Genomic DNA, 21,000 nt, shown 5'->3' on the forward strand with positions numbered 1-21,000 from the left:
ATAGTGGTCATGTAGTCATCATTGATGACTAGGCTAGCAGGCAACACAGTTGAAGCTCTAGTATGCTTTTAGGACTAGCTTCGAGGAGCTAGTATGCAATGCATTTAATCTCCTTCAATTATATCTCTAATAAATGTAACATATCAATTGACAGTGTAAATTTTAAGGGACCAAATGCCTAAGAGCGAGAGGGTGAATTAGGCTTTCTAAAAACTCTAAACTATGTTAGCCTCTAATTCCTACTTATCAAAACCTATGCAATAAATCTATTTATGTGCAACTAGATTTTTGCGAAGTGTTGTTATCTCAGCCGTAAAAAGAGTAATGCAACCTAGGATCCAAACCTATTAACTAGCCTTGCAAGCTAAACTAGAAAGATAAGCACTCAACCTAAGTACAAAATTTAAATGTGGAAGCTTAAAGGGTAGAGCATGCAAACTCCCATTGATAGCTCCTGATTTTTACTGAGGTATCAATAAGCTCAAGTTTTCCCTAATCCTGGTTGGAGCCCCTTGCAAGGGCTTAGCTCCTAGTCGAGTAACTCTGTGGGTATCCCCTAGTCCTTCCTCACGTGTAAGTGGGCCTTCGAGATGGCCTCTCTCGGACTGCTCCCCATCGTCTTCACTATCGAGCTTTCGGTCAAAATGCCTCAGACCTTATCTCCTCCAGTACACTGTAGGCGGCCACACCACATCTCACAAGACTTACAAGCCTCTCTATGTACAACAATTATGTGCGCAAGCACCGAGCTTTTTAAGGTATGCAAACCTCGCAAACACTAGGCCTAAGCCTAAATCAAGCACTTCAGCGGTGGTTTAACTAGCCAAAGCACATCACAAAGCACCTACACTAATCACCTAATCATTTCCTTAAGCACTATGGTGACAAAAGCACTAGAATGGACCCTCAACTCCCTTGGTATGTTCGTCAACTCTCACACCTCTCAAATGGCCGATTGGAGAGGGGGTATTTATATCCTCCCCACAAGAAACTAGCCGTTGGAGGTGAACAACTTTTGTAGCACTGGAATTCCCTGTGCCCCACCAGAGTTTTGCCACATGGACTAGTTGTTGGATCTCCTACCGACCGTTGCTCCATTCTCCGGTGCCTCCTTATTCGGTGCCATCTGAGTTTTCCGAGGAACACTCGGTGCGCTCGGTTTCCCTTTAGAAACCCATCGGAGATGACTCCTTTTCTCCGGTGCCTTGCACCACACTATTCCGGTGTCCCTTTATAGCTTCTGCAAACTCTTTTTGGACGCCATCCTTTTCTCTGGGTGATGACTTTAGTTCTCTGCAGAACTCTATAGCCTGGCACCCTTTCTCTGGTGGCTCTTTTCAAGTACACATCGGATAATTCCAGTGGGTATCAAACCCTAGCTCTATAATGTGCTCGGCCTTTTCTCCGGTGTAGACATGTTGTCAGTTTGCTTGGGCTGAATTCGTATGTGCTGCAATATGTGTACCATGGGAAATGAAAAATGGGATTTACGACTAGTTGTTGGTGATTACCATGGTAGGTACAAGGTTCAATTTTATCATGATACTACAGGGTTGAGACGCACTGCCTGACCTAGCTAGGTGGTTTTGGCTGTAGGTTCAAGATATTTTGGTGCAATTAGTTGTCCATTTGTTATCTATACAATATGGTACTTGAGAAATAATGCTATCTCAAAAGGGCTTTCATCTAAACGTGATATCTAATCATTGAAGACTGATTGAAGAATTGACTAACTGAGCAACCTTAATTTGACTAACCATCGCTACGTGGGCGCTGCCACACCCGCCATCGCGCTGAGGGGTGGGCGGACGAGCCGCGGGTGAAAGGAGACCGGTAAGAGGATGGGAGATCGCAAGCCGAGGAATGGTTGTGAACAAATGAAAAAAATAAACAGTTACCCACCAAACAAATTGGTCCCCATGTGTCAAGGAGGTAAAGAAAATACATTTTTCTTTAATATATGTGCTCAATACACGAATTATGTTTTCTCAAATCTCCTATAACAAGTGTTAAGGAAAATAGAAATAGAGAGATGCCTTAAGGTTTCAAATACTGTATAAAGTTTTTGCCAGTGTAAAATCCTCACGAACAAAAGAACCTTTTCATCTGCGACATTGTACTGAACATTTTTTACATTTATTTATTTACGACAAAATTCGACAAATAGGTAAATTGTATACGGTGACGGTGTGACGCCCACGTATCACAACACGAACTCGGACACACAAGACAGCAGCCTCTGTTATCCTGGCCCACACGTCAGCCTCCCTGAAGTAAGCGCGGTAGTTGCCCCCGTGGCCGCGTCACCTCCAGAAGTAACCATACGGATTCAGATCGCGGCTGCGGCGACCCCCCGATCAGAAGAACCCGACCGAGCGCGGCAGCGCAAATCTCCAATCTCAGATCCCTGCTGCGAGCGAAGGTATGATTTTTCCAAGATCTCCGTGCTCGATAGCTAAAATCGATTTCCGCCAGCGGTTTTCCTCAAATCTTCTGGTCTCTCTCTTTTTTCCCCCCGGCGATCGGTCGGGATCGATTCGAGCAGATGGCGGCGGCATGGGCGGTGCTGGCGGTGTTGCTCGTCGCGGCGCAGGTGGCGTCGGCGGCGCCGGTCACGGCGCCAGCGTTCCTCTGGGCGCCCAAGAACTACGGGTGGGTAACTCTTTGCGCTTACCTTTTCCGTCCGTAGCATGAGATCCCGTGTTTGTTAGATAAGATGGGTGATATTGATGTTGAGGGTTCCGGTTGTTCTGCTTCACTTAGACAATAAGTAGAATCCATTGTGAATTTGACAATTTGTGTACAGATCTTTGCCATACAGATGGAAATTTCCGAATCTTTGTTCAACGAATAGTTTCTTTACCTGCAGTTTGCTCATTGTTGCCTTCGTTAAATAATATAAGTAGTACGTATAAGATTGCCCAATCAATAGGATAATTAGCTCATGTTCTTAAACCTTGTCTGTCGGCTTCCGTGCTATAGAATAGCACATTACAACTTATTGGGATTTGGGAGGAAATAGCAGTTCATTGCAGCTGCATTTCTGCTTTACCATATTATACCAGAAGATTTTTTACATTTAATTAATTTTTTAAATGCATGTCCATCCAACATACTGTTGAAAGTTTAAGATTTTGACTTTAGGACTAGGGAATTCATAAATTCGGTGGCCCTTGCGAACATTGACAAAACCAAATTTGCATCTTTGAAGTTGCATGAGATCCCATGTTTGCTAGATAAGCTGGGCTTGGGGTTCAGGTTGGTCTGCTTCACTTAGGGCTCGTTTGGGAGGGCTCCGCCCGCGCAGCTCCAGTGCTAGAGCCACCGGCTCTGGCTTCTCCCATGAAAAGGGCTCCAGCTCCTCCCATTCACGAAAGCGCTCCTCACTGCCACCGTGTTTGATGCGGCTCCGCCAGCTCCGGTGCCAGAGCCCGTGGAGGAGCCGGTGCGGGAGCCGCACCAAACAGGCCCTTAGAAAGTACAGACCATTGTGACTTCGTGTACAGAGCATTGTCATACACATGAAATTTCGTAATCTTTGTTTACAAAATAGTTTCTTTGTTTAGTTTGTTCACTATTACGTCGCTGAATTAATATAAGATAAGATGGCTCAATTAATGGAATAATTAATGTGTTGTCCATGGCCTTCCTGTAGAAGAGCGTAGCACATGTTATTGGGAGGGAACAACAGTTCACTGCAACTTCGATTATGCATTACTACATTATATCAGATGTCTTTTATGTTTACAATTGAAAATGCATGTTCATCCAACATACTGTTGAAAATTCAAGATTCTGACTTTAGGCCTAGGGAATTCATAAACTCGGTGGCCCTTGTGAAACTTTACAAAATAAAATGGAAAATTTGCATCATTGATGTTGCATAGTGCTCATTGTGGCCTACTATAAGCTAGTGCTCAAAATATTGTGTCCCCTTCTTTTGCTACCTGCAGCATGGACCTGGAGTTACTTTTGGCTTTTACTTTTTCTGGGTCACCTGTAGCCTCTAATTGCAATGGAACTTGAAGCCATGAGTTCAGTTAAAAAACTATTTATCAGAGAATTTGACATCAATTCAATGACACAACTTTAGTACTCATCAGTGATATAAGGTTACTTGCTTACTAGACCCAATGTTACCCTGTTCAATATTGGTGTCTTTTCAGTTCGCTTAGTGTTAACCATAGTCGAATTTTCTAGTTCATGTCGAATATTTATTGTAAGCGAGAATAATTGAGCTTATACTTTCCTAGAATGACCTACATTCCATCCACCTTTGTCCTCCAGATTCCGCTCTGATGACGCTAAGGAGGTAGTCCATTATCAGACAATCTCACCAAAGAGCTTAGCTAAATCTGTTCTCGAGGAAGGTGGCTGGTCAAACTTTATGGTAAGTATCCCATTGGTGAAACTTAAGCTCTCATGCAACTTTTTTTTTCAAATTATCAACTCTTGCATCGAAACAAGTTCCATAAGTTCCCTGATGTCATGAGTTTCTATTCTTAGTGTTCAAGGGAGGATACTCAGAAGAGTGTTGATGTTGCCATTGTTTTTATTGGCTCAAAGGTACTTAATACTCATCTAATATTTACTTGTTTGAAATAATCTGCTTGTGCAAATATTGTTTCAATGAAATACTTCCTTTAAACTGAAGCAGTGCTTGCACATAGATTTGAAATTCAGCAGTCAATATTTATGATATTTTGTTTATTGATTCCATGAGGCTATAAAACTTGCAAATTGTTCACCATTCTAATCTATATATGGTGAAGTTATTACTGAGAAATCCATTGCTTCAGTTGTAACTGACCATTGATTTGTTCTCTTTTACTTAGCTTCAATCGTCAGACATATCTAAAGATAAGCAAGTTGATCCAGCTTTAGCAGACACATTGAAGGTAATCATTGTCCCTCATTCTTTCTTCTGTCAGATACTGTTTAACTGAAGCATCAAATTTTCCATGGCTTATAATCACTATGCTTCTACCAGCTCTCCTTCACAGATTCAGAGTTTTCCATGGCATTCCCCTATGTTTCCACATCAGATGATGAGAAATTGGAGAACTCATTGCTATCTAGCTTTGCTGAGAATTGTAACAGTGCTTTTGGAAGAAACCGTATCACCTACACAGACACGTGTACTGTAAGTGGTCAAGATGTGAAGAAATATCACAGCATGGATGCTATCGATGTAAGTTACTATGTATTTTCCTGTTCTGCTTCTGTTTTATATTTGGTTTGCTCCGTGTATTGACTGAACATATTTTGCAGGACTTGGTACGGTACGGGGTAGGGTCAAGGAGAATTAACCCAAGTGAACAGACTGATATAATCGTCTTCTGTAGCGGTGGGTTCGAGAATTTTTTCACTCCGAAATCAGAAGGTTAAGTTAAAGACTTACCAGTATTGTTCTTTCACTTTCAATTGTACTGCTGAAAGCTAAATTTCTACAATGACACTACAGGAGAGTTGCTTTCCCAGCTTGTTCTCTTGCTGGAGCAGTCTGGGGCTAAATACACGATTCTTTATGCTTCCCAACCATCTGGTTTACTGGAGAACCCTTCCAGCTTGCCACTAGGTAGGTATCTTGCAGAGAAGACTAATGGTACAAAAACTGGCCAGGGCAAATGTGATGGAGAGTGCCTAGTTAAATCAACTCTTCTTGAGGGAACTTTTGTTGTAAGTTCTTTACTTGTACTCTGGTTTCATTACTCGTTAGTTCTATTCTGAGTGTGGGCTTGCATGTAGAATTAATGTTTCCGTTGTCAATGTACCTTGTACCCTTGTGTTATATTCTCACATTGGTCTTCAATGTGCAGGGAATAGTGCTTCTTATCATCCTGATATCAGGACTCATGTGTATGATGGGAATCGATACTCCCTCGAGGTTTGAAGCTCCCCAGGAATCTTGATCTCCCGTTGAAGCAGAATCTGGGGATTTGACTAGGCAGAGTGAAGGGACCGATGTTTGTCGGTCTGCACCGTGGATATTGTTTAGTTTGCCCTTTGAAAGTGCCTTGTGTATTTTACTGAGCCAACTGTTATTTACAATGTGCTAAATTTTTTTGTGTCATTACGTTTCATGTCTACGGACATCTAGCTGAGCCATTGCAAACAAATGCATGTGTGACTGAGGCTTGTGCTGTACTAGACATAGCATTGCCTCCAGTGTTTTCTGTGAATAACCTGAAATTCAGGTAACCAATAAGATGGGTACTATGCATCAAATAAAATTAATTCTCGCTATTTGTTTGAGCAGAATCAGATGTTGCTGCACTTGAACCTGTGCCACATCTATTACATATTGTGCCTCAACTAAAACTGTAAACTGTTGGGGTCTCTGTTGTCAACATCCATGAACAGGTACTGCGGTGCTGCAATGCATTGATCCTCTGCGTGTGTAACGCGCAGGCTGATTGGCATTGATCCTTGTACCTGATGAAACTTCTTGCTTATATTTTCTATATCTCGTTACTGTTCAAGGCATGTCTGGGCCCCACCTGTGCATGCCGTTTCTTTTGTTTACTTGCTAATGAATCAACAGGTGCTACTGCTAGACCATTTCAGTCGAAGTACTTGGCTGATTAGGACAGAAACTAAAAGCCACTTTTGTAGCTTTCACTTGTGCGGTTACTGTCATGGCAGCCTTACCGCGCAAGTCAGGAGCCTTATCTGCTACTCAAAACAGGATCCAGTCCAGTCTTTCCTGTGGTCAATTTGTCCTTTATGCCGTGACTCGAAGTCAGTCGCCTGTCTTAGCTTAGCACTAAAGCACCAAGAAATTTGTGGCCCCTTCATAGATAAAATGTGCACATCTTTTTCCTCGTTGATGGAGGTAAATGCAACCGGGATAACTGCATATATGAAATGTGGCTCCTGCATGTAAATCTTCCTTGCTTTTTCCGCTAGAACTTTTTGTTGCTCTTTTCCTTCCAGTGGTGCAACTTTTTTCTTCGTAGCTGTTTCATTGGTTGACCAACATCGATCCTCACATACCAGCGCTACGGCTTGCATTTGCCACTTGTTCATTCAGTAGCTACTAGAACACGCCAATAGACCCATCGTCCTCCCATGCTTGCAATCTCTCTCTGATTGACACAAACCGGTTTGAAAATGACGCACAGACGAAAGCAAAATTGTTCAAGTCTATGCATGTGCATTTTCGTATGGTCGGTGCTGACGACGATGGCGACATGCATGCTGGCCATACGCAGGCTGCCAGATCAGCGCGTGTTAGGCTCTGAGGAACCATGCCGGGCGAGTCGCCTGCAAAACATTGCGTGTAAGGAAGGCCATGGCAGAAATATGATCGATTCCTAATAATGTAGCTGCTGGTTGTGTGAGAGGGAAACACTGTTCCGGCTAAAACCGGCTGAAAGTGCTACAGTAACCCACTGAGACACTTCCAGCCGATCCAGCACCAGCCGCCGCCGCGTGAACGGAGCCAATATATATGGACGGGATGGATCGACACGGAGTTTTTGTAGAAATTATTGTGAAGGTACACAGGTACGTAGTGATCACTTCAGAGTAAAGAGATCACACTTCAGTCTCCAATGGGGAAGTCCGATGTGTGTGCTAAAAAACTTGAACTTGCTCTAACATATTTTAGAGAAAAGTCCATTTTACAACTCAACCATTAGCTACGAAAGCATTCGCACCTTAAGAACGTCGACTCCAAATTAGAGTGGTTTTCAGTGACATGACCAATGCATTTTTTTATTTTCAAATTTATAAACCACTTTAAGATTTTGTAATAACTTTCACAAACACTTTTTTTATAAGTGAAATAAATAATATAGTAGTATTGCAAAGCATGTTAGCGCATAAAACCAAATTAAACCCTTTTCACTGTGTTGACAAAAAGTCCATACCGAATTTAGTTAGGTTTTGGATAATCCTATTTGCAATTGAAAATTTTTAAAAAACGAAATCATTTATATAAATTAAAGTATCAGGGGAACCATGACAAAATTTGGCAAATTAATATATTTATTTATTTTATGTCTCTAAAATAATATCATATGCAAATTAACTCTCAATTAAAAAAACAATTTGCTCTAGAGGAAATTACATCTTAATTAGGACGACACACTAGATTATTTAATATCTTTTCAAACGAAAGATATGCAAATGATGCTTTGTCTCAAATATATATGAATAATATAGTTAAGTTGTAGATAATATAGCACGATCAAAAATCTTTTTAAGTTATGCTATCAATTTATAAAATATATTATATTTAATAACTATTTCGGCTTTGACCGTGTTGCCACGTCGATGCTGAGTCACCGTCAGACCACCTTAGCATTGAAACAAGGTTAAAAAAATGAAAGGTTTTAATAGTTGACGAGTGAACTGTTTCATAGTCGAACGACATATAACTACTTGCACTGGCTTTTGATGCTGGAAAGATATGCCCAAATCCAGGTATATACAAATAAAGGCGGTTCAAAGCAGTTCAATTTTCCTTGCACTTTTCTTCAGCCGTATACATATGCTATGCAAGCTGACGGGGTCTGAAAAGTAGATTCCAGTACGTTAATACCACTTTAAGATGATTAATAACCATAGTGGAAAATGGCATGACTCCTCACTACTGTTTTCAGGTTTCTCTCACACTTTTGATCAGCAATAGCCAATAGGTGTAAACACAGTTTTGTGCACGGCATCTGTACCAAACAATGTGCTATATTATTATATATTATTGTACGTTGGCATTTGGCAACCCAACCAGCCAAGTCATTAGGCCCTCGCTTAGTTGGCCCGATTCGGCGGCGGCAAATTCACTTTAGCGTTTTGTTTTTATTTGGTAATAATTGTTCAATCGTTGACTAATTAGGCTCAAAACGTTCGTCTCGCAAGGTACAACTAAACTGTGCACTTAGTTTTTGATTTCGTCAACATTTAGTACTCCATGCATGTACCGCAAGTTTGATATGACGGGGAATCTTCTTTTTGCATAGTGTCTGTAGGACACGTGGACGCCTAAGAGGGGGGTGAATTAGGCAACTTAAAAATCTAACTCTAAACTATGGCCTCTTTTTCTACCTCTAGCAAAACCTATGCAAAAGATAATCTATCTAGATGTGCAACTACGGTTTTGCTAGTGTGTTGCTATCTCTACCGCAAAAGATAATAATGTGATCAATGTAAATGCGGAAGCTTAAAGAGCAAGGTAGAGATATGCAAACTCCCGTCGACGACTCCGGTATTTTTACCGAGGTATCGAGAAGCGCGCAAGCTTCCCCCTAGTCCTCGTTGGAGCCCCTCGTAAGGAATCCCTCGCAAGGGCCAAGCTCCCGGTCGGGTAACTCCGTGGATAGCCTCGGGCCTTCCCCACGCGCAAGTGGGTCTCCGATGTGCCTTCCGGCAAGCCTCTCCCGGATGCTCCCCGCCGTCTTCACTATCAAGCTTCCGGCCGAAACGCCGCGGGCCTTGTTCCCTTCGGTACACAGTGGCGGCCGCACCACAAACACGGTTGGTGTGATCTCGCAAGACTTTAAGCCCCTCCGATGTACAACTCTTGTGCTCACAAGCACAGGGTGGCAAGAGGTATGCAAACCTCACTAAACACTAGGCATACACCTAGAGCAAGCGCATAAGCGGTGGTCTAATCAGCCTAAGCACTTCGCAAAGCACCTACGCTAATCACCTGATGAAACACTAAGCACTATGCAAGTGGATATCACTAAAATGGTGTATCAACACCCTTGGTATGTTTCCTCAGCTCCACACTTCTCAAATGGCCGGTTGGGGGTTGTATTTATAAGCCTCACTGAGAAAGTAGCCGTTGGGGTCGAACTCCCGCAAAACTGCTACTGACCAGACGCTGAATCGTCCTGACCGGACGCGTCCGGTCGTCCCGACCGTTGCAGCCGTGAACTACCGATCGGACGCTGACAGCGTCCGGTCGCCTACCACCGGACGCGTCCGATCGCAGTTTCGCGCGCCTGGAACCTCTCTGTACTCGATCGGACGCTGCGTGCCTGCGTCCGGTCGGTTGCCGCCAGCGTCCGGTCCTCACGTCCGGTCGCCTGTCTGTCGAGCCACCGGTCCAGCGTCCGGTCGCGCTTCCAGCGTCCAGTCCAGCGTCCGGTCGCCTCTGCGAGCTCTTTTCTTCGCGATCTTGCGTACGGCTTGGTTCCTATCTTCATGCTTAGACTTTTGCTTGATATCTTGGGTCTTTTCTTGTGCTCCTAGGGTCTTGCTTAAGGTGTTGATCATCGGATCATCACGTTGCCTTTGTCCAAGTCATGTCTTGCACCCTATTGGACTACAAAACAAACACTTGCAAATTCATTAGTCCAATTTGGTTGTGTTGGTCATCAAACACCAAAATCCAAAGTAAATGGGCCAAGGGTCCATTTTCCTTACAATCTCCCCCTTTTTAGTGATTGATGACAACACGACCAAAGCAAGCAAATAATAAAAATTTTGAATTTAAAAAACTATCTACTTGCTAGGATGCAATGCAAGGGGCAAGGTTATATGATGCTAAGAGATACTACTTGAAAGACTATGATACCAATTGAAGACCTAACTTGCCCTTGCAAATGTCCCCATGTGGCATTATGGATTAAAGTCTTGCTTCTTATAAATTCTCCTCATTACTTAGACTAATCCATAATCCACTATCCTCCCTTTCTCGGACCATTACTATTTGTAGACATTAACTTAATGCTTGCCTTTGGTCCTCCAAATTCTCCCCCTTTGGCATCAAACACCGAAAAGGAAGACATTAGTAGCACAAGGGAGGGTCAAACTTTGTGATCTTTTGTATGTAGAATTGGATCGATCACAAAATTTGACTCTCACATTATGTAGACTAAGCTCCCCCTAAATATATGCATACATATGATAGAAGGCAAAACATATGCATAATTGGCAAAATATTGCACAAAGAAGTTTAATCTATATAATGTATGGAGAAAGCATATAAATATCAAAATGGAGTCAACATGATGATACCAAATGAAGAACGATGCTTATCTCCGAGGACTCCATTTTCCTTGCAATGAGACTACTACACACGTGATAAACTTGAAAAAGGTGTTAGTCTCAAAGCGTCCATCTTGTAGATGATCCTCCCCCTAAATTTGTGCATGCAAGCGCGGAATACTTGTAGTACTTATGCACATTGATTTTAGAATCAAAATACCATTTGAAGATGATATTTGGGAGAAAATTATCTACAATTTGGACTTTGGCACATATTAAATGAACAATTGTAAGACAAGCTATGTGCCTTGCTTCTAAACAATTTTAAACCATGTAGGTTTGCTCCAAGGGTTAAGAATTAAAACCGAGCAAGCCTATCATAAGATATACCTATTGTATGCATGGCAAATGATTTAAACATGTAAATGCAAACATAGGCATGGAAGATAACTAGATACTTAAAGATACCAATTGTAGGAAAATCTAATACCAAATGAAGTAAATGAAATCTAGTTACCTAACATGGGAAGGGGAATTTGGGTCTATAGTATTCACTAACCCACTTGGCAATTTCTTTATCCATCTTGATGCACCCCATGAAATGCACCCATTCTTTGCCAAGTCTCCAAATTCCCCGAATTTCTGACGGACTTCTCACTTCCCTTTCGGGATCCAAACCTTCTTGGTGCTCTTCATATTTGAGATGATCTCCCTTGGCACCCAAAAGCGTTTGACCCCATTGTTGGCTTGCTTGTTCACCATGATGGCCACCACCTTGTCATTTTTCTTCTTCTTCAAGAGATAAGGTGTGGAGGTTTTCTTGTCCACCTTGTTGGTGTAGGTGTTGGAGAGCTTGCTTGTTTGTTTTTGCTCCTTCTTCTTTGCTCTTCCCCTATTCTTCACCTTGCACTCATAGGACTTGTGGCCTTCCTTGTGGCACACGTAGCAAACCACGGTTTGTCCTTCATCAAGCTTCTTCACTCCCTTGACGGTGTTATCTTGATGAAGTTGGGTTTGCTTCGCCTTGCCTTTCACTTGAGTTAAGTCCTTTGTGAGGCGAGCTACTTCTTGCTTGAGTTGCTCATTCTCTTTTGCAACCTCTTGTGTGCATGTATCTACAATCACTTTCTCAATACAAGCTTGGTTGCATAAAGGTGAGTCTAAACATAAATCATTGCAAGAAGTAGAGGCATCCTTTTTAATTATTTCAATTCTTTTAGATGCCTTGGTGGAGGTTAAATTGACGGCCTCAAGATTAGCAACTTTATTAGTTAGATCATCACAATGTTTGCACATGATTTCCATTTTAGCAAGCAAACTTTAATAATCATTTTGTGAGATAGCTAACTTTTCTTTTAATTTTTCATTTTTCTTTGCAAGTTGCTTATCATTGATTGTGCATTCATTTGTTGTTGCACTAGCCTCAAGTTGCTCAATTTTAGTAGATAGTTCAACATTGAGATTTGCAAAGTTTTCATATTGTTCAAGCAAATTCTTGTATGCTTCTTGTGAACTACCTAGCTCTTCTTTTAAATTTTTGAGCTTCTTTTGTTGACTAGTGCAAACTTTAGCATATTTAAGATTTTGTTGCACAATTGTATTATAAGAAGGCAAATCATCATCACTATCGCTCTCACTAGAGGATGAGCTTTCGTTACCTCGTGCCATAAGGCACACACGAGAAGAGCTTGATGATGAGTGCTTGCGCCCTCGCCTCTTGTGATGGTCTTCTTCACTTGAAGAATCATCCCATGACCTTATTGATGTGAGGGCTTTATTCTTGCACGCCTTCTTCTTTATCTTGGGTGTGGGCTTGTTTGGACAAACTTCCACAAAGTGCCCCAACTCGCCGCATCCATAGCATCCTCTCTTTCTTTGCTCGTTTCTTTGGTTGGTGAAAATGAGGTCTTGAATTTGGATGGGCACACCCTTGACATTTAGCCTTTGGATCATCTTCTCCACCTTGTTGATAAGTTTGAGTGATTCTTCATCAAGGTCGGAGGTGGAGGACGAAGATTGATCATCACTTGATTCTTCATCATCATCATCATCTTCTTCTTCACTTGAGGAGCTTGAGCTTGACTCAACTTTCTTGCCCTTCATCTTCTTTTTCTCGCTACATGCGAGAGCTTTGCCTTTGCTTGATGAAGAGGCTTCTTCTTGACCCATCTTGCGTGACATTTCAAATGCCACTATCTTGCCAATGACAATGCCTGGGGTCATGGTGCTCAAGTCCTCCATATTGTGAAGGATGGTGATGATGCTTGAATATTTCTTTTGTGGTAGCACAGAGATGATCTTCCTCACGATGTCCGCATCATCTAGCTTTAATAATCCTATAGAGTGGAGCTCATTGATAATTAGATTCAATCGAGAATACATATCACGAACAAGCTCATGTTCATTCATTGTAAAAGAATCATAATTTTGCTTAGCTAGACAATGTTTTTGCTCACGGACATTTCTTGTGCCATCATGGAGCTCTTGGAGTTTTAACCAAATTTCATGTGCCATATTTAAAGTAAATACTTGGTTAAAAACATCCATGCTAAAAGATTCAAACAAGCAATTTTTAGCTCTAGCATTAAAATGCAATTCTTTTTCATCACTCTTCGTGGGTTTTTCGGGATTCTTAATGGGTTTCATCCCGTCACGAGTGACTCTCCATACCCCTAAATCAACCGCCTCAAGATGACAAGCCATTCTTGCTTTATAGTATGGGAAGTTAGGGCCATCAAATTGCGAAGGCCTAGCGGTATCCATCCCAACCACTCTAAATAGCGTCGGCTCAACGGCGGTTAAGCCAAAGGTCCAAAATGAGCCAACCGGCTCTGATACCACTTGTAGGACACGTGGACGCCTAAGAGGGGGGGGGGGTGAATTAGGCAACTTAAAAATCTAACTCTAAACTATGACCTCTTTTTCTACCTCTAGCAAAACCTATGCAAAAGATAATCTATCTAGATGTGCAACTACGGTTTTGCTAGTGTATTGCTATCTCTACCGCAAAAGATAATAATGTGATCAATGTAAATGCGGAAGCTTAAAGAGCAAGGTAGAGATATGCAAACTCCCGTCGACGACTCCGGTATTTTTACCGAGGTATCGAGAAGCGCGCAAGCTTTCCCCTAGTCCTCGTTGGAGCCCCTCGTAAGGAATCCCTCGCAAGGGCCAAGCTCCCGGTCGGGTAACTCCGTGGATAGCCTCGGGCCTTCCCCACGCGCAAGTGGGTCTCCGATGTGCCTTCCGGCAAGCCTCTCCCGGATGCTCCCCGCCGTCTTCACCATCAAGCTTCCGGCCAAAACGCCGCGGGCCTTGTTCCCTTCGGTACACAGTGGCGGCCGCACCACAAACGCGGTTGGTGTGATCTCGCAAGACTTTAAGCCCCTCCGATGTACAACTCTTGTGCTCACAAGCACAGGGTGGCAAGAGGTATGCAAACCTCACTAAACACTAGGCATACACCTAGAGCAAGCGCATAAGCGGTGGTCTAATCAGCCTAAGCACTTCGCAAAGCACCTACGCTAATCACCTGATGAAACACTAAGCACTATGCAAATGGAGATCACTAAAATGGTGTATCAACACCCTTGGTATGTTTCCTCAGCTCCACACTTCTCAAATGGCCGGTTGGGGGTTGTATTTATAAGCCCCACTGAGAAAGTAGCCGTTGGGGTCAAACTCCCGCAAAACTGCTACTGACCGGACGCTGAATCGTCCTGACCGGACGCGTCCGGTCGTCCCGACCGTTGCAGCCGTGAACTACCGATCGGACGCTGACAGCGTCCGGTCGCCTACCACCGGACGCGTCCGATCGCAGTTTCGCGCGCCTGGAACCTCTCTGTACTCGATCGGACGCTGCGTGCCTGCGTCCGGTCGGTTGCCGCCAGCGTCCGGTCCTCACGTCCGGTCGCCTGTCTGTCGAGCCACCGGTCCAGCGTCCGGTCGCGCTTCCAGCATCCGGTCCAGCGTCCGGTAGCCTCTGCGAGCTCTTTTCTTCGCGATCTTGCGTACGACTTGGTTCCTATCTTCATGCTTGAACTTTTGCTTGATATCTTGGGTCTTTTCTTGTGCTCCTAGGGTCTTGCTTAAGGTGTTGATCATCGGATCATCACGTTGCCTTTGTCCAAGTCATGTCTTGCACCCTATTGAACTACAAAACAAACACTTGCAAATTCATTAGTCCAATTTGGTTGTGTTGGTCATCAAACACCAAAATCCAAAGTAAATGGGCCAAGGGTCCATTTTCCTTACAGTGTCAAAGTTGAGAATTTGGGAGGAACTAAACACACCCTAGGCACTCCATCCAGCCCAATTGAGCAGCTGCCTAGGAGAAGGAGACCATAGTTAGCAAATGATGAGGTCCTCAAGGACTGCATGCTCAAGTCACATGCATGAATCATGATGACAGTTGATCCATGCATGCATGACAGCATCTGTGCAATCCCAAGCCAAAGCCAACATATGGATTATGGATCGATATACGCTGGCATGCATTGGCTAGCAGCTGTCACATCACATTTTTTATCATATATATCTATATATGTATCTAGCTATCTACGCGCTTTCTGTGGTGATCCCTCCATTATTATATTTTCATGTATGTAAAAGCTAACGAGAAGCATCAAGCAGTTTGATGAATGGATGGAGCGTGTGACGTCACAACGTGGACTGGGGCTGGATGCGCCGTCCAACATGCCTGCCTGCACCGACTTGGATGCTGCAGCATGCACTGCACGTGATCTTCTGACATGATTAGCTTGCACCAAGCTGTGTAGCACGCAGCAGCATATCCAGCGGGGACGTCGCCACGCACTAGCTAGCTCCCATCCCATTCTGACTTGTGCGCGAAGGTACGCAAGCCTTTGGCTTCGTCTTTAGTTAATTAGTGACAGAGATCCAAATGGCTTTAATTAATTTAATACATATAAGATCTGTCATACATGCTGTGTACTAGTAGCAACTAAATTTAAGTCTTCTGAGGATCTCTCGACACCCCTAGCTTAATTTACTTGGGGAGTGAGAGAGACTTTTTGCCGTTCTTTAATTTCCAAGGTACCAAGATTGCAACTTTGGATTTTAAATTTAATATATATACACATGGGCACCGAAAAGCGCACCAAATTGCAGTGGAAGGCTTCGTCTTTAGTTAGTGGTATGTAGACTTAAGCCAGGTTCAGCATGATTCATCCGGCTCCGGCTCCTTGCTATGGTGCTTGAGGGAGTTAGAGCCAGTTAAGCAAAAAAAAAGTGGTTTTATTGGATCCTAATTTATTTTGAGAATATATAGAGATAAAAACGACTTATTGCTACAATATAGCTATAGTGCGCGGAGGAGCCGAAGCCGGATGAGACTCCACTAAATGGGGATTAATTTAAATGGCTTTCGTACTCTAGGAATCAAATTAAATCTTTTTTTATCACGTTTCCTATAGTAAAGATGCCTGAAATCAAGGATTGAGAGAAAGATCGAGAGGAAGAGAAAGTAGACGTACAGTGTTGGTTTTCTTGATGGATGGATTTAAGATCTAATGGCTACTACTCATCGTCTGATCAGGTATCTGAGAAATAGCAGCTCCATTCTTTGGGAGGCACCAAAAATTACAGGTAGCTAGGATTTTGATATATACACAAAGGCACCGAAAAGCTAAGGTACCTTATGTACCTTCCAAGAACTAGAAAAACAATTGAGCCGTGCAGTATACCACGTAATATATAAGTGGTTTAAAAAAAGATATATAAGTGTGTTCTTCCGATCCACAATTTTGGTTTAGTACAAAAGACATGTAACATATGTATCCGGCAATGATATCAAAACTATATATAGCAAGTTCCAAACTATGTGTCACGTATAAAAGTATATATATGAGCACCAACTAATAACAAGGAATAAATCCTCACCAACTAACGGAATCACTGTTACGCATCGTCCTCTCGCTACCAGACTAATAATGAATCAAGCAACCAACAAAACTGCCACACAACTACTAACACAATCCATCACTAAATTTTCAGCAGCATTACTTGCTTGTATGGTAACCTGCAGCATAATTTCCCCCGTAGTTCCCAGCAAGCCTCTGCTGCAGCAGAACATTCTGGGAATTATGTTGCGCAATTCGGCCGGCCGCCGCCACCGACGAACTCGGCAAACCAGCGGCGAAGTTCGGAGAGGTTACGCCGCCGCCGCCTAGAGCTTTCGCCACCATTGCCTGGTGGTGCAAGCTGTAGTTCGTCCCCATTGCTTGTTGGTCTGGCGCATGGCGAAGCATGTTCCAGGAGGAGCTGTCGTTGTTGTTCGTTGCAGTTGCTGCTGAGTTGGCCACGGCCGCCGCGTGCTGTGAGTTGCTGGCGTCAGTCGGCAGGCCGACGAAGCAAGTACTCGTAGTCGTCGTCAATCCAGCGTTGGCGGTGGTGGTGGTGGTGTGAACAGGATACAAGTCCGCGTTGTACGGCGGCGCTGCGGCGCTGATGGTCGTCGTCGTGCTAGGGGGCAAAGGCAAGCTGGAGTTGAAGTAGCTGAAGTAATCCAGCAAGGAGTCAACGAGGAACTCGTCGCCTTCAACGGCCTCGACGGAACTGACGTTGGGCGTTCCGGCGGAGGAGTAGTTCTCCTCGCCGGCGGCGGCCTTCTTCGTACTGCTGCCCTCTTCGCCCCCTTTGTGGTGCACCTTGCACACGGCCCATTCATCCTGAACAAGCAAATTAATTAAGGAGAAAAATTAAGGAAAATTGAGTTGCTAGCGCTTGACTAAACTGCAAAAGGCACGATTTTTCAACACGCGACCAAGAAGTTGTGTTGTTGAAGTAGCAGTAGAACTGAACCACACGTTACTACCTTGGGATTGAAGCGTAGGGAGTCGTTGGTGTGCCTGGACTTGCCCTCAAGGCGGAACTCGTGCATCACCCAGTTGGTCTTGGTGCCCCGCGGAGCCCTGCCCATGTAGAACACCAGCGTCTTCTTCATCCCCACCAGCTCACGGTCAGGCTGCTTGAAGATCTCCCTGTCCTTGCCCGTGGCCTTCCAGTAGCCCTCCTTGGTGGCGCGGTTCGTGCGCGTGCCCGTCGGGTATTTCATGTCCTTGTGGCAGAAAAAGTACCACTCCTTCTCACCCATCTTCGCCTTGCCTAACAAGTGGCAACATAAATGGGGAAAAACATAGAAACATTACATATAGCTCAAAATTATCTATCTAAAAGAAAAAACAAATGAAATCAGTATATATGTATGTAGCTTACTTGGGAGATCCCATGGCTCGCACTTGTTGAGATCCACCTCCCCGATGGCGTGCGGCGCGAAGCTAGGGTTCAAGAACTTCTGCAGGAGGTAGCTGGTGATGACCTCTTCATCTGTGGGATGGAACCTGAAGCCAGGAGGCAGGAACAGGTCGACTCCATGCTCTGATTTAACACTACGCTCCACCATGGCCGATCTCTTGAAGCACTGCTACGGACCACTGCTGCCTGACTAGGGGGAAAAAAGCAGCAGAGACAGAGAGAGAGCTAAGCTTTCTAGAGGAGGAGGAGGAAGCTTGTGGGCACAAGAAAGGTGGACGGAATCAATAGAAAGGGAGAAAGAGAGGAGGAAGCCAAGTTTTATAGTGCTGTGGTGGCCGAGACCTGATCCTTGCTCTGGAAGAGGCCTGCCTCCTATGGCTTGCCTAGGAAGGAAAGTCTTCACACGGTTTTGATTAATTAGGACAAATAAATATACTATTAGTGAGCTAGGTCTAGTTAACTGCGTATCAATTGGCTAGGTCTAGTTAATTAAGCCATCATGCGTGGCCATGGGATCAGAATTAAGATGTGTCAATGTGTCATCAGATAGATAGTATATATGGTGATTTAGTTTATCGCCCTGTTCGCTTGAACTTATCAGCCGTACCGTTTTAGCGAAATAACAGTGTTTTTCTCTCACAACAAATCAGCGTCAGCATCAGCATAAGCCTTTTTCCAGCCAGATGAACAGGGCCTATAGCTTTTACAGATTTGTCTTTTTTTCTACAGTGGTGTGAGTGTGACAGCTATTTACAGCTGGGGTGGGGTACTAACTGAGTAATTGTCACAAAGGCTTCTAAAGTAGGCCACATGACCCATATTTTTTAACTTTTAATCATAGTTTGTTGTAAAACATCATTATGCATACAATCACTACCCAAAACAAAAATTTTCCCGTCGGACTAGACTACTCCTGGGTGGCACACTCTGCCACTGGCAAGTTCGGTTTCCCTCATGGTATGTCACCGACGGTGAAGACAATGACCTGGGCTGTTTGGATCTAGGGACTAAAGTTTAAAATGTACCACATAGGGTGTCACATTGAGTGTTCGGATAGTAATAATAAAACAAATTACAGAAGTCGTCAGTAATCCACGAGACGAAATTATGAAGCCTAATTAATTCGTCATTAGCACATATTTACTGTAGCACCACATTGTCAAATCATAGACTAATTAGGTTTAATAGATTCATCTCGCAAATTAGTCTCAATCTGTGCATTTAGTTTCGTAATTAGTCTATATTTAATACTCTAAATTAGTGTCTAAACATCCGATGTGATAGGAACTAAAAATTAGGAGAGAAAACCAAACAGAGGCGACATGGAAAGTTCAATTTTTCCCTGATGGTACACCAACCGATCAACAGGGAAGAAATTCCTGACGATACATGCAAAAATGTCAGAAAAAGTTTTCCATGACAGTAGAAACCGTCAGGGTTTAGTCCATGATGATCACCAGGATAGATTTTCCCTAATAGTGAGACAATAACGGGACATCCCTGACGGGCACTGTCACGCAAAACAGCATTCCTGACTGTTTCTTGCCCTTTTCCTAATGGTTTCGTCCATCACAGAAAAATTGTCAGCGATAGTGACTGCATGCTAGAAGTATTTATTGATCGACTGATTAGTAAAGAAAAATCTATTGAATTCCTCGCATCACAATAATTAGTGGCGCTATATGTGTCATGGAGCCTATTGCTCCACCTTCGGTGACACCCACCTTCATGAATTTCTATGTGGTTTAGAGTTGGGGTTTTAGTTTGGATTAAGGGCCTGTTTAGTTCTCAAAATTTTTTGCATAGTACCCATCACATCGAATCTTGCGGCACATGCATGGAGTACTAAATGTAGACGAAAAAAAAACTAATTGCACAGTTGGGTGAGAAATCGCGAGACGAAACTTTCGAACCTAATTAGTCTATAATTAGACACTAATTACCAAATACAAACGAAAGAAAGTGCTACAGTAGCCACCTAACCTAAAAAATTTTGCATCTAAACACGCCCTAAGGACGTATGGATTTTTGCGTTCCTTCTAGGCCCTATGGCTTATAGCTTCAGTGTTTGGGGAAGTTGCTAGATTGGTGCTGGATGCGGGAGGACAATATGGTTGTAGTCTGGTAGGGGAGGGACAGGGGGTGATTGGATTGGGGATGGCCATGGTTGCACTCTAGAGTGGCTAGTTACGGTTGATTGTGGTCGGACAAGAGGGGATGCACACAACATTGAGATGAAGACATTGGATGACAGAGCCTCGCCAAATGGAGTTGGGGATGATGATGGTGAGCCAACAGGGAAGGTGTAGGGTGGTTGTGCAGAAGTGGAACACAAAATGGTGGCAGCGGCTAGCAAAAACAATAGGGTTTGGGGTTTGGGCAAACCTTTCTGTACAAAATGAAATTGATCCCGGCCGTTGACTGAAGATCGGACGGATAAGGAACTATCAAAATTTAGTGAGATAATTAACTACTACCTTAGTCCCGCAAGGAGTGTCATTCTATTTTCCTAATAAGTCAAACAATCTGAAGTTTGACTAAATTTATGTGAAAACATACCAATATCTATGATACCAAATTAATATCATTAGATTCAACTAAAAATATATTTTCATAGTAATTTTTTTGTGTCATAAATGTTGACTACTTTTATCTATAAACTTGGTCAAACATAAAAAATATTTTGACTTAGGACAAAACCAAAACCTTACTCTTTAGTAGATGGTAAGTATTTGCCATCTTTACGGGTGAGTGCCAACAAATTTAATTTGACACTTGAGTGGG

The 21,000-nt window shown here is 43.3% G+C and overlaps 2 protein-coding genes across 2 annotated transcripts; one reads left to right on the forward strand and one right to left on the reverse strand.

Annotated features, from left to right (window-relative positions):
- Window positions 1-2,265: 2,265 nt before the first annotated feature.
- Window positions 2,266-6,076, forward strand: LOC136487550 (uncharacterized). Its single transcript, XM_066484678.1, has 9 exons — window positions 2,266-2,422; window positions 2,546-2,652; window positions 4,288-4,390; window positions 4,507-4,566; window positions 4,836-4,898; window positions 4,991-5,191; window positions 5,272-5,383; window positions 5,465-5,679; window positions 5,820-6,076. Exons 2-9 carry the CDS (start codon window positions 2,546-2,548, stop codon window positions 5,910-5,912), a joined length of 954 nt encoding a protein of 317 aa, XP_066340775.1. The 5' UTR covers window positions 2,266-2,422; the 3' UTR covers window positions 5,913-6,076.
- A 10,595-nt stretch (window positions 6,077-16,671) lies between these two features.
- LOC136487552 (NAC domain-containing protein 45-like) lies at window positions 16,672-18,486 on the reverse strand. The gene is made up of 3 exons (XM_066484679.1): window positions 18,178-18,486; window positions 17,777-18,066; window positions 16,672-17,630 (listed from the first exon to the last, which is right to left on the reverse strand). The coding sequence occupies exons 1-3, from the start codon at window positions 18,362-18,364 to the stop codon at window positions 16,962-16,964; spliced, it is 1,146 nt and encodes a 381-aa protein (XP_066340776.1). The 5' UTR covers window positions 18,365-18,486; the 3' UTR covers window positions 16,672-16,961.
- Between the last annotated feature and the right edge of the window lie 2,514 nt (window positions 18,487-21,000).

Source organism: Miscanthus floridulus, chromosome 10 (genome assembly GCF_019320115.1).
Source record: "Miscanthus floridulus cultivar M001 chromosome 10, ASM1932011v1, whole genome shotgun sequence".
NCBI classification, from domain to species: domain Eukaryota; kingdom Viridiplantae; phylum Streptophyta; class Magnoliopsida; order Poales; family Poaceae; genus Miscanthus; species Miscanthus floridulus.

What these genes read in the sequence shown, in the direction of transcription:
- LOC136487550 (XM_066484678.1), top strand. Translation starts at nt 2,546, where the DNA reads ATGGCGGCGGCATGGGCGGTGCTGGCGGTGTTGCTCGTCGCGGCGCAG. An exon ending in CTTTAGCAGACACATTGAAG is followed by an intron (nt 4,899 to 4,990) that starts GTAATCATTGTC and finishes TGCTTCTACCAG; the next exon opens with CTCTCCTTCACAGATTCAGA. An exon ending in TTTCACTCCGAAATCAGAAG is followed by an intron (nt 5,384 to 5,464) that starts GTTAAGTTAAAG and finishes ATGACACTACAG; the next exon opens with GAGAGTTGCTTTCCCAGCTT.
- LOC136487552 (XM_066484679.1), bottom strand. Translation starts at nt 18,364, where the DNA reads ATGGTGGAGCGTAGTGTTAAATCAGAGCATGGAGTCGACCTGTTCCTG. An exon ending in CGAGCCATGGGATCTCCCAA is followed by an intron (nt 18,067 to 18,177) that starts GTAAGCTACATA and finishes GCCACTTGTTAG; the next exon opens with GCAAGGCGAAGATGGGTGAG. An exon ending in CCCTACGCTTCAATCCCAAG is followed by an intron (nt 17,631 to 17,776) that starts GTAGTAACGTGT and finishes TTGCTTGTTCAG; the next exon opens with GATGAATGGGCCGTGTGCAA.